At 42.6% G+C, this 13422-nt stretch overlaps 2 protein-coding genes across 6 annotated transcripts in view; one reads left to right on the top strand and one right to left on the bottom strand.

The window, feature by feature from the left end:
- Window positions 1–3858: 3858 nt before the first annotated feature.
- On the top strand, window positions 3859–13238 carry NIPAL1 (NIPA like domain containing 1). Of its 4 annotated transcripts, none has more exons than XM_054064515.1 (6): window positions 3859–3913; window positions 8572–8838; window positions 9924–9980; window positions 10490–10580; window positions 12329–12489; window positions 12634–13238. In XM_054064515.1, the coding sequence occupies exons 2-6, from the start codon at window positions 8664–8666 to the stop codon at window positions 13236–13238; spliced, it is 1089 nt and encodes a 362-aa protein (XP_053920490.1). In that variant the 5' UTR covers window positions 3859–3913; window positions 8572–8663. The 4 variants fall into 4 exon arrangements, with proteins under 4 accessions (XP_053920490.1, XP_053920492.1, XP_053920491.1 ...); XM_054064517.1 differs by lacking the exon at window positions 3859–3913 and adding an exon at window positions 4019–4040; XM_054064516.1 differs by lacking the exon at window positions 3859–3913 and adding an exon at window positions 4114–4152.
- LOC104058458 (tyrosine-protein kinase TXK) overlaps window positions 13198–13422 on the bottom strand; it is a 30857-nt gene continuing 30632 nt past the window's right edge. The window contains exon 15 of one of the 2 annotated variants that reach the window (XM_054064511.1): window positions 13198–13385. In XM_054064511.1, the coding sequence (XP_053920486.1) occupies window positions 13342–13385 (44 nt within the window). In that variant the 3' untranslated portion in view covers window positions 13198–13341. The remainder of the gene's footprint in view (window positions 13386–13422) is intronic. The other variant, XM_054064510.1, reaches the window with a different exon arrangement.

Consider the following 13422-nt stretch of genomic DNA (forward strand, 5'->3'; position numbering starts at 1 on the left):
TAGTCCTGTAAAGCAACTCTCACTTATTTTTTTCTTAAAAGTTTTACCATGGAGTTTTTGAAAGAAGTTCTCAAAGAGAGAAAGATGAACCCTACTGGACCAGACCTTTTTCTTGTCTGACAGTGGCCAGGACCTCACCTAGCTGCAAAATGGCTTGCAGGACAAGTTCTGCATCAGCACAACACGGTGGTCTTAATTCAGCCCTCTTTAAGAGCCAATTACAGAGTTGTTACTGACTTCACTGACAATTACATTAGTTTAGGATCAATATTTTTTCATAGATATTTTTCCTGTTGTTCCATATTCCAGTGAAGTAACCTTGACTGATGGGAGAATGACTGCACTCATGGATTATTGTTTTAGTAGGACAACTTTAATCTGTTTTTATATCTTGCTTTGTCATCATCTGTAATTCTTTTCAATCCTATTAAAGCTACCTCTAGTTTCAGACATCCATAACCAAAACATCACATACATTATACATATGTCTTTATTTACAAATAAGCAGATTTTAATGCCACAACATTGTCTTTCTGCTTACTGTGTTGTAGCTGTGTACACAGATGGATGTTTGGATTAGGACCAGGGTTTTGGCAGGCTTATTTTCTGCAAATACTGTTCTGTCTTTCTTAGTGCTGATGCATTTTCAGCAATGAATGTCACATCAGAAGTGCTATAGCTGAGAAGGGTCCGGGGTACTTCTGGCTTATTTAGTACTCTTTTGTGCAGACCAGCCTTAGAGGGAATTCAGTATCACGAAGCACAATAGGCTCAACAAGGCTGGGTGACTGGAAAACCATCAGTGCAAAAAGTAACTCAACCAGTAGGTGGTACTGTACTTTTACTTTAGAGTTAAATTGCTGCTTGATGGAGAGGGAGGATGTAGAAGCAATTTCAGATGTCTGTTGGTGTGTTAGACTACCATGTGCAGAGGAGGCTGGAAAAAGAAAGCACCAGACAGACTGCAAGCCTTCTGTGGACATGAACACTAACAGGTACACAGTACAGCCCCACACAGCATGATAAAAGATTTTAACCAGTATCTTCCAGGTCCAGATCCTAGTTTTTGCTTGACTACTTTCAGCAGAGATTAGCACTTCTGAAACATCCATGGGCACAATAAGTGCTGTTGGTTGGCCATGCCCAGCAGCATGTGACCTCTGAGCTGAACCTGCAAAGAGCATATCCTTGTGCCACTCAGGTCAGGGCGGCTTGAGATGTCTCTTCTCCTCCCAACCTGGATCCTGCAAGGAACAGAAGAACTGGCCCACTAGAAAACTCTGTGGAAAAAAAATAGAACCTTATTCAGTAATGACATTGGAATAAAGAGTAAGTATGGTGTCACTGCAGGAGTGTTAGTAGCTCTGAGGAGTCAGTTAGGATTTCTGTTTAGCAGAAATGTATTTCAAGATAAAATAACACAAGAAATATGGGATAATTGCACAGAATAATAATACTAAAATGTTTACACATACAAAGGTGATCAACTGAGATTAATTCTACTTAGAAGAAAATCATCAATATATGATATCATCACTGATAAGAGCGGTAGAAAATGCGCTGCAGTTAAAGTAGGTTTGATATATCTAGTCTTGCATGTCTATAATTCATTGCAGTAAAGTAGAAGTTAAGGTGGCAGTATCTCAGTATTTTTAAGGCAACATGTATAGGATTAATGTCTTCACAGCAGTACAGCAATCTAAAAATATTAAGCTACTATCTAGAGGCACCATTTTTTTTGTCTCGATTGCAGTTAATTCCTTTACATATTGCTCTTGCATCTACACTAAATCAGCAGCATTTGGTATAGGTGGAGTTCCCACGATCAGAGCTCCACTCTCAAATCCAGCCCAATAACTTTTGTGTGGCTGCATGCCAGGATAAATAATAAACCTGTCTGCAGCTGCTGTATTGAGTGGAGCTCATGTTTGGAGCGTGCTGGGCAGCAGCAACTCCAGGCACAGAAGACTAATGCAGAACAGAGAAGCTCAGCAATGATGACAGGACTTCAAAATGCCATAGCAGGCTTTCCTAAGTGGTAGTAGTAGTAATAATAATAATAATAATAATAATAATAATAATAGACAGTTCTTGCTTCAGATCTGCACCTGGGCTAGCTGCACAGTGAACAGTTTTCTCACTGTGGTGAAGCCCATTGTCAGCATCTTCAGTATTTACAATAATATAATTAAATACTGCATAATGACAGATATAAGGAAATTGATGCATATGTGTATAGGAAAAAAATACCTCAACAAAATCAAATTCATCATAAAGCCAAGAAATCACACAAACTTTGTTTTATTGTCATTCATTGCTATCATAGAGACAAGATGGGTTTTATTTTGGCACAAAAATTACTTTTCCAATTACTATTTTATTTGTAAATGTAGAAGTATATAGTTGGCTAGATATTCAGTGCTTCCATTTTTATTGCAAACTAAATATTAAAGTCAGTGCTTGCTTAACAGTCAGTTTCAGCAAATCTTTCATTCATTCCATAAATAACAGAATTTTAGCATAATGCAATGTTCCTTTCCCCTTAACATACAGAGCGCTGCTTATATTACGAAAGAAATACAGAAATTAAAATTAAAAAGACTTCGAAACTGATCTCTCCATGCAGCCTCAGGACTGCAAAGTCAAGTACGCCAAAGGCAGGGAAAACTAACTTGTTTTGTTGACACTGTTGTTGTATTTTCCAGTCTGCACTGAGCTATTAAAATTTGCAAAACCAAAGATGATTAATTTAGGTGCTGCAAAGCATGGGTATGGCCCTGTGAGACTCACGCCAGCTTGTCCCTATGAAACTCTGTGGAGGGGTCTTACATTCATAGCTCAGTTAGGCACCAGTTTGGGGAGCTCTTGTAGAATGCTAAAGGTCCTCAGACTGTCTCAGAACGTCTGTTGGGTGACCCCAGGTTAGCATATAATCATAGGATCACAGAATCATGGAACAGTTTGGGTTGGAAGGGACCTTAAAGATCATCTAGTTCCAACCTCCCTTCCATGGGCAAGGACACGTCGCACTAGATCAGGCTTAGTAATCACACATTTTGTAAATGTATTTCACTTGACCATGCTCAAAACAAGGCTTTAGACTTCTACCTTGAAACTATTGATTGGGTAATAAAGATAATTGTTTCTCATGACACCCCCTGGATCCTGTTCAACCAGACAGAGTCATCATGGAGTAAGTGTAACACCTCCAGGCGCCACCCTAGTTCTGCGGGGCTGGGGCAACTGAGCACTGCACCCCTGCGGGGTCGGACAGCCCGTCATGCGCTGCATGCAGTGGTGCATTGCACCCGCCATCTCCCAGGTGTGAGCAGGAGGAAAGTTAAACCCAGAGAAATTTCCAGTAGGCACAAATCCTGCCCGGGGACATCAGGGGAGAATCATAGAATAGTTTGGGTTGGAAGAGACCTTAAAGATCATCTAGTTCCAACCCACCCTGCCATGGGCAGGGACACCTCCCACTGGATCAGGCTGCCCAAGGCCCCATCCAACCTGGCCTTGAACACCTCCAGGGATGGGGCATCCACAGTTTCCCTGGGCAACCTGTGCCAGTGCCTCACCACTCTCATGGTGAAGAAATTCTTCCTTCTGTCTAGTGGAAATCTGCCTCTCTCCAGTTTATACCCATCTCCCCCCTCCTATCACTACAAGCGTTTGTGAACATTCCCTCCTCAGCTTCCTTGTAACCCCTTCAGGCACTGCCAGAGCCCTTTCCTTTGGATCCAGTGTCCAGGTGGAGTGGCAGGAGTCCCCAGGTGAGAACTGCGACTTCAGAACGGCTCACACAGACCGAAAGGCACTCGCGGTCTCTCCCGGAGTCCCGGGCTGGGGATGCGACACACACACACGCGGACACACGGACACACACACGGGCGGACGGGCGGGGCGCTCTCAGGTGTGCCGGGACGGACGCGCCCGGGCGGGCGGAGCCGCCGCCGCCGCCCGCGACGCTGCGCAGCCCGCGGAGGGGCTCCCCGAGGCCATGGGGCTCCGGCTGCCCGCCCGCCCGCCCTGCCGCACGGGTCAGCGCCGAGCCCAGCGCGGGGGGGGAGGCGGAGGTGGAGGGGGCGGGAGGCGTGCGCGGCGCTGCGCTGCGCGAAAGGTGCGCGGCGAGAGCGCGGCGCTGTTCTGAGGGTGCGTCGTGCTGCGCGCAAAGTGCGTTGGGGCGCTGCGCGGAAGATGCGCGTGGTGTGCGCGGCGCTGGGGACGTAGCGCTGCGCGTAAAGTGCGCTGGGAGCACGGTGCTGTGCGGAAGGTGTGCGGGGCACACGGCGCTGGGGGCGCGGCGCTGCGCGCAGAGAGCCCTGGGGGCATGGCGCTGCGCGGAAGATGCGCAGGGGGAGGGCGCGGCGCTGCGCAGGAGGTGTGCGGGGTGTGCGCGGCGTTGGGAACGCGGCGCTGCGCGGAAGATGACCGTGGGGAGCGTGGCGCTGCGCGGAAAATGATCGTGGGGAAAGCGGCGCTGTGCGGAAGATAATCGGGGTGTACGCGGCGCTGCGCGCAGAGAGCGCTGGGGATGCGGCACTGTGCGGAGGATGCGCGGGGGAGCGCGGGCGCGGCAGCGGGCGGGCAGGGTGAGGGTGCCCCGCCGTGAGCCCCGCGGGTGTTCCCGAGCAGCAGCTCCCGCGCTGCAGCTCCCGTCCCTGGGTCGTGTCTAAACCCGCTGTTCAGCATCTTTTGTGCGGGTTTGTGCATCGGGGGCGCCGCGGCTTGAACCCTTCGCTGCTTCTCTGTACAGCGACTTTCAGCCGCAGTAGCCACGGCTCGGGATAGTGGGCTTGGTCTTTCCTGGTAGCGTGAGAAAAGGCATTTCTTTGCCCTGCTAGATATGAGCTAACTCGTGAGTGCAATAAAAATGGTCAAATTACAAGTCTAATCAAATAGTTTTCCAGATGACTTAGGATCAGCATCTTCAGCAGCAGGATAAAAGCTGGGCTGGATATCACAGATGAACCGCAGGTTTCATTATGGGTTGGTCCAAGGGTTTTGCGTGACTGCAAGTTAGAATTGCTAGGAGGTGTGTGTAGTTCCAGGCTGGCCAGTCTGCCTGACTCGAGTGATATTTAAGTGTTTCAGAAAACATTTTCAGGTTTAGCTAAATTGTAGAATCATAGAATCATTAGGTTGGAAGTGACCCACTGGGTCATAGAGTCCAACTATTCCTAACACTCCCTAAACCATGCCCCTCAGCACCTCATCTACCCATCCCTTAAACACCTCCAGGGATGGTGACTCAACCCCCTCCCTGGGCAGCCTGTTCCAGTGCCCAATGACCCTTTCCGTGAAAAATTTTTTCCTGATGTCCAGCCTGAACCTCCCCTGACGGAGCTTCAGGCCATTCCCCCTTGTCCTGTCCCCTGTCACTTGGGAGAGGAGCCCAGCTCCCTCCTCTCCACAACCTTCTTTCAGGTAGTTGTAGAGAGCAATAAGGTCTCCCCTCAGCCTCGTCTTCTCCAGGCTAAACAACCCCAGCTCTCTCAGCCACTCCTCATAAGACTTGTTCTCCAGCCCCCTCACCAGCTTCGTTGCTTTTCTGAAAAAACATTTGTTTTTTTAATAATTCTAAATTGTGTAAGAACAATTTAGAAGTAACAACAGTACCTGCCGGAACTCGGACAGATTTCCTGTTGCTATCAGCCCTGAGTCAGAGCTCAGAGTTTATTTCTGCAGGGAGGTGTTCTGCTGACAGGTTTGTGTGTCTTGACGTTTGGAAGTGGGAGATGAAACTAGCTTAGCTACAGAAACTGGGTGTTGAGCGAGCCTCAGAGGTTTCTCACCTTCCTCAGTCCTTCCACGTAATCTTCAGACTGATCACAGTCGGGGACAAAGCGATAGTAATTCCTGGAGCAGCCTCCCCTTCGCAGATCTCAGGGGAATAATTAATCAGTGGAGTGACATACCATTTCACATGCAAGTGGGACAAATGACATGTTTTTCAAAACTAGAAAAAGCTTCTCAGCACTACAGAGATCGCAGCCATTCAAAATTATTATTCTCAGCTGATCAACAGAACAAGTGAAAAATCCAGCATCTCTTTGTAAATGTGAGCTGAGATTGTATTTCAGAAAAGAGAGAAGCATCCTGGGGCAGTCACTAAGTGACTTACTACGGGTGGCATGATTAAGTTTTCATTATTTGATGTTGTAAAATCCACTGGGTAATGGAAAACTTAAAATCTATAGAAAAAGTAGTAGGAGTGTCATACGGAAAGAAATAAACCTGACATTCTTCTCCAGCTGAATGAAAGTACATCATTAGCAAAACGAGGGTAGAGGAGTCCGATTTCCTTCACTTTAGAAACCCAACACACTGATAGAAAGCTGCCTTCACCATTGCAGATAGCTAAAAGACCATACTTATCTAAAGATTTTGTTGCTTTCTTTTAATTAAAGTTGAGAACTGTTGTGGCTTCTCATATAAAGCATCTAGGAGCTGAGTGGTGGTGGTATAACCATTGCCAGTCTGATTTAGCGTTGTTATCATGCATTGAGAGCTAAGGGGCTTTGTTCATTGGCAACCTCTGCTCTTTTTTCCTTTGCTCTGATGTTTGTTAGCAAAGAGAAACATTTATGCTTAAAGGACTTGTCTGTAATTTTCTTTTGTAATTTAATCTTTAATAATTATGTCAAAACTTAATTATATGCAAAATTTTCATCTAGTACTTTAGGATTTTAAAATACTTTTAGATACAGATGCAAATCCCTTTTCTTTTAAATTATGCAATCCCAACTTCTAGTAATGATAAGATGGCAGAATGCGATCTGTCCTACGCACTAGGTAAAAGTAGGTTCATGTGGTTTTAAAGTCTTCAAGATTTTGAAGATGTTTTCAGATGCAGAATATGGACATACCCATCTTACGGCACCATGTTCAGGAAATCTGGCTTAGCTATGCAAACCAACCTCTGTTAAACAGAAACTTGTCTTGGCAAACAAGGAAATGTGATTGCACAGACCGAAAATCAAAGTATAACTTACTGTAGTGTGTTTGTTGTACTATATAGCAAAGAACAACTGGGAGCAAGTGTTTGTTCCCAGTTCTTTACTTGTAAAGGGTGATATCTCCCAGTGTTAGTATCAGTATTGTCAGCTGCATATGAAGACATGCTGTCAAATTTCATATAGTTCTTAATACTTTTGGTATTTGAAATATGCCTTCCTAGACAGTATTAGGTGAATTATCCAAGGTTACTTATTGGTAATTGTTCAGTGCAGTACTTCTGACAGAACGCTGTTTCCAGAGCATAGCTACAAATAGACAGAGAGGCACATCCTTTCTACCAAGTCACCAAGTATTCCTTTCAGCTGGGAAAAATTGAGCATAATACTAGTGGTGCCACTCATATAAGCATGAATCCTTCATGTGTCATTTTAATTATAGGGGAAACATGGAAAGGGAAATGATTTTTTGCATCCAGTGATTTATATGAATCACAACAGACTGAGTTTTTTTACTTCTGCATCTGCCGTTTCATATTTTAACATGTTCTTTGCAATAAAACCTCTCATTACAGAAAGGCTGTCCTTAAAGGCTATTCCGGACTAGATTCTCCAATCCACAGTTTTGATACTGCAGTATACCATGACAAACTCTGAAACATCCGCCCAGACTACTGTAAAGCCTGTTGCAGTATTGCTGCCTGTTCCTTGCTTCTCCATGCAAAATAATGACTCCTTTTATTCTTGGAAATGCAATATATCTCTTATTCCTTTACGAAACACGTCCGGGCTGATGGCAATGACATTATTCCCACAGGCTGTCATCATAGTGATGCTGATAAGAGTTGGCTGGCAGAGAGTGTGAAGCTTCAGTCTTAGTTCAGGATCCCCTGGCACTGCGTCTGTGTTGCAGGGATAGCTGGGGGGACTGTCCCTTGCAGGCTGTGTGGTCTTATTGCAGCTAGTGGATAAAAGTTGCTGCGAGTTGTGAAGAGGCCTCAAAATTTTGATTGATTAAAAAAGGTGTGGCTCAAGTGGTAGTCAGTGGACAATTTTAACAAAGCCTATTAGTACCCATTTGCAGCAAGAGTCTGCTCCCTATATAGATTTTTTTTTTCCCTTCTATTTTATTTGTTGTTTCCAAATCTCAGCTACAAGCGTGAAAGCAGAAGCCTGGAATAACAGCAGACTTACTCTAGCAGGCAAAGTCTGAAATCATGGATTTAGCTATATGTTTGTGTTTTAGGGATGTGGTCTCTCTGCAGCACAAAAGACCCCTTTCTTCTTGAGATTTCCGGTTAGCTTTTACAAGTCGAGTTTTACATTGAAGATAATGTTTTATTGCTGGATTCCTTGGTTTTGCCCTAATTACTTGACTGAGCCAATGTAGTGCAAAAAATATGTGTAAAACAGGGTGTGCACCTGTGAATTACAGGGGTGGGTAATGACCCAGGGCAGCACTGTGTATGTTATGTGGATTCGGTGAGTTATCTGCACAGTCGTAAATGACAGGTGCTCTAGGAAGAGGTAGAAAGGACTGAGCAGAGCAGGGATGGGGCTCCTTCAGAGCTGTGCCTTGTTCATGAATCATTTGCTCTCCTTTTTCTTATCCCAGGTGCTGTGCTCTCTTTTGCTTGCCATGACTCCTGCCAAGCATGGTGCCAGATCATCAATGTGTCTGAATCCCACTCATCTCTCCTGGCCCCTATGGACAGGACTCTGAATGAAACAGACTGGAGCATTTCCACGCCTGCTGGAAGCAAATATGACCTCTACATTGGCTTGGCTTTGGCCATAGGTTCCAGTATCTTTATTGGTGCTAGTTTCATACTGAAGAAGAAAGGACTTTTGAAACTGGCAGACAAAGGAGTCCCCAGAGCTGGTATGCAGGGGTGCCTGCCATGGTCCTGCTGGGGTCACAAAGGCCTCTGTTATAACTCAGCAAAATCAATGTTTGAGTCATAGATCACATGTTTAAAACTGTCATAGTTGAAAACCAAGCAGCCTGTCTTGGCTAGGAATGGAAATACATGTGACTACAGCGACTGAGATTTCAGAATTCTTAAGGCTGTGGTGGCAGCAGTCAGTGTTAAATCTCGTGAGCTGGTGCTGTTTCCTCCCCGACAGCAGCTAGATGCCAAATAAAGTTCTCCCTTTGTCTACTTTGAAACACCTTTCTGTCTCTTCTTTTTCTTTCCATCTTTTTTCCTCTACATTTGAAATGGAAAGTCTGAAGATGCTAACTAGGTTTAGGAAAAAGGAAGTGGAATGAGCTGGAGAAAGGATACTTACTACAAATTTTTCTGCAGTTAGTAGAACTATTCTTTTATCAAAGTCAGCAGGTGAAGAGCTTTTTAAAAATGTGGAGAGCTTTTTAAAATCCCATTGGACTAATGTCATAATTCCCTTTGCATGTATTTAAATATATAGCATTAGCAGGTTTGTGTTTCTTACACTATACTGTTCCAAAAAGTTTGGCTGTTGAGGAAAAAATGTATTACTGAATGTTCCATATACTTACATTTTATATATATAAAAAAAAAATAAAGCATGCAGTGACAGTTTTCTTTTTAAGCTCTCTCAATTAAAAGTATAATCAGAGTCAAAATGACTGTGTATGAATATTTTGGCTCTGAACTGGGAAAGCACTTTGAAGCATTTATTACGCTCACCAACAGTCCTCATGGACATTTTGCTTTTGCTTAGCGCTTTCCCTTTAGTCAAATATCATTTTTCAGAAGTCCAAGTCACAAAACAGTAGAGAGATTAATAAAAGCGTCAGTCATAATCAAACAAAATATTCTTTGTTTCATCCAGATAACATGCTCTTTCAGTACTTTATATGACTAGAGGCAAATGTGAAGCTGTTGATTTGTTTCATATAATAATCTTATTATATATAATAAAAATATATTTATATATGTTATATGTAAAATAAATAATTTTGTGATTTTTTTCTGTTTTCAGGACAAGGTGGATATTCTTACTTGAAAGAATGGCTTTGGTGGGCTGGATTGCTATCAAGTAAGTTGCCTCTTTCCTCTCAACCTCTATTTAAATGCTACATGCAGTAGATTGTTTTAAATAGTTTTATTTCCTGATTTTTCACATTGTTTACTTAAATGTCTTTGCAATCACCTTTATGACAGAAGTTATTCTTATATCTATCTTTCAAATATTATATTTGGTCTTTGGAGCTCTTGTGTTTGCCTTTTTCTATTTTTCGAGTGTTGTTTGCTTTTTGCGGCAGAATAGTGACTTTTTCTTTAATATTCAATTAAAAGCAATATGATTTAATCTATCCAGCTTCCCAGCTTCTGGGAATACTTAAGGGAAAAGTATTTAACTTTCTTCAGGCTTTATTATGTCCAGAAGAGGTTAGATAATTTTGAAAGGAAAAATTGCATTTATAGTGTAGAGAAAAATGATTTTGGTTTATTTTTGCCATCATAGCTATCATGCAAAATATTTGTAATAGTATGCCTTTTATTCCCCCACGTTCAACCTGATCCAGATATTTTTTTCTTCTGTAGTGGGACTGGGAGAAGCTGCAAACTTTGCTGCCTATGCCTTTGCACCTGCAACTTTAGTTACCCCTTTGGGTGCACTGAGTGTTCTCATAAGGTTAGTACAAACTGGAAGCAAGCTTTGATAAATGAACTGGTCACTGCATGAGGAATGAACAGTATCTTTGGCTGAAAACAATTAATTTTAATAAGAAAACTGAAAAGCAATGTATTGATAAAAAGTCCCATGGTGGAAAGATCCCTTGCTTATTTAGTGCTGAATTTTCTGGGTGGAGCGAATGAGAAGTCCTGTTCCAAAGACTAATATATGCTTTGGCAACAACATTCCACCTATACTATAAGGTATTTCTTACCAGCGTATACCAGGTATACTGCTGATGCACAGTGCTAGAAGGCTGTAATTAATCTCCTCCTAGAGAAATGAAGCTTTCTTAAAAAGCCTTATCCTGTTCTTCAGTTGTGAAAAAAGTTTTACAAGAAAACACAGTATTCCCCCATGTTTTCAAAAGCGTTTCTTTTTATAGGAGTATAATTTCATTTTCAGGCACACTTAGTAAGCATTTTGGGTTTGTTTGGTCTTTTGCAAGTCATTCTGGGAAGAGAGCAAAGAAAAGTTTAGCTTTTTAATATCTACAATTAAAATTTGTCATTCTTTTGAAATATGAGTGCCCCTCAAAAACTTAATATTTACTGTGTATGAAGAAATAAATAATTTCCAAGTACTTAGCCATATTAATGTATGTGCTTATCACAGAAGCAGAGAAGATGTGGATTGCGTTTACGACATCTGGGAAATAATTATGAGAAAAATAGAATTATTGTATTTTAAATATAAATCTCTTATGCTTAAGACCCGAATATATTATATGAAATATTGTGTTTAAAACCAACCTGGACCTTTTTTTAAGAAAAGAATCCTGCAGTAATCTTAACTGCTAAAAATGCAGCCATTCTGTCATAGCAAAACCCATGTAACTTTGTCACCTACAGATGTGCTGGTATCAGCATGTTGATAGATGCAGACTAACAGGCTGCCTGGCTGCTGCTTCTCAAAACAGCCTGAATTTTAACACCCTGTCCTTTGATGTGAATAGCAATCTTTCCTGTTTTCATAAAACAGAGAACTCTGGAAGAACTTCATGTCCGTGATCTTGTTACCCTTGTGTGAAAAAGTAGCTGTAAATTGATGAGTGAGTTAAAAAAGTATTTGTGTGTCCACACACTGTTAAGCCTGTGTTTGTGCCTAAGGTAGTGCTCTAGCTGGCTAATTGTGTGCTCTCTGAGGTGGCCTTATTTGGGCCATACTATTATCCTTACATTAAATCTTGGAGCACCCGGTGTCAGTCTTTCAAAGAGGGAGATGCATCTTCCCTGTGTTTTGGGGGGAGTCCTGGCAAGCCAGCCAGAAACTTTGCCTGGGTGGGTAGGTAAGGGAGGGATGAGGAGGAACAGTTTCCAGAACTTGTGTGCATTGGTTCTAGTGGCAAATAAGTGTTTTAAACCATTTTTGGAAGAAAATAACAGCTTGCATGGTCAACCTACAGGTGTGTGAGTGCACACCTCTGACTCAGACTGAGAAGTAATGAGAAGTTCCTTGAGCAATTCAGGCTCTTTACAGCCTGCAGAAGATGGATTAGGGTTGTTAACCCCCCTAAAACCTGACTGGACCTTCTTGGTCCCTGACCAGCCTTCCTGTAAAACTCCTTAAAATTTGACTGTTTCAGGCTGCTTTCCCATATGTTCAAGTTCAAAAGAGGTTTTGAATTACTGTTGTTTTACACAGGAAGATTTTTAAAGTCTCTTGGCTGGTGGAGCTGAACCTTCTATTTATATTTTGCTGAACAGTGCTATATTGTCGTCCTCATTTTTAAACGAGAAGCTGAATATTCATGGAAAGCTGGGCTGTGTACTTAGCATTTTGGGGTCGACGGTGATGGTTATTCATGCTCCTGAGGAGGAGGAGGTCACCTCGCTAGACGAGATGGAAAGAAAGCTGCAAGATCCAGGTCTGTATGCAATTACACTGAACGTGTGCTACAGTTCATAGAAAAACATTCAGGACACTGAATAACTTTTAGCATGTAACTTAGACATAGTCTAGTATTTTCTCTCATGCACATTTCTCTTCTTCCCTTTCCTCTTTTTTACAGGATTTGTTACGTTTGCTGTTCTCCTAACATTTGTTGCCCTCATGCTGATCTTTATCGTGGCTCCAAGGAGAGGTCAGACAAATATACTGATCTATATTTTAATTTGCTCGCTTATTGGTGCCTTCTCTGTCTCATCTGTGAAAGGCCTGGGCATCGCCATTAAACAAATGCTGGAACAGAAGCCAGTTTATCGACATCCGTTGTTTTACATCTTGGTGGGCACCTTAGTGCTCTCTGTCAGCACTCAGATCAACTATCTCAACAAAGCATTGGATGTGTTCAATACATCTTTAGTGACACCTATTTACTATGTGTGTTTCACCACGACAGTTGTGACATGCTCCATAATCCTGTTCAAGGAGTGGAGTAGTATGGACCCGGGTGACATCATTGGAACCCTGAGTGGATTCTGCAGTATCATCATAGGCATTTTTTTATTGCACGCTTTCAAAAATACTAATATTACCTGGAGTCAGCTGATGTCTACTGTTGCCAAAGAACCATCATTACCACATCATGAACATGAAACCTGTCACACTTTACTGGAGAGCATGGAAGACACAACTTTGGCATATGAGGAGGACAACATTTTATTCAGTCAATGAAACTCCAAAGTGATGTTTATCATCAAAGTATTATGAACTGCAGACTCAGCCCACCTGTGTCTATCAGAAAGTTCTTCTTTTCTGCCATCCTCTAGAAAGCTGTCTAGCTGTAAGGCCAGTTAAATGCAGGCCACTCCTCTGTGCTACCTGTTGGTAGTAATGAATGAAAATGTTAAATAACTAA

The sequence above is a fragment of the Cuculus canorus genome, chromosome 4 (assembly GCF_017976375.1).
Source record: "Cuculus canorus isolate bCucCan1 chromosome 4, bCucCan1.pri, whole genome shotgun sequence".
Classification (NCBI taxonomy): Eukaryota; Metazoa; Chordata; class Aves; order Cuculiformes; family Cuculidae; genus Cuculus; species Cuculus canorus.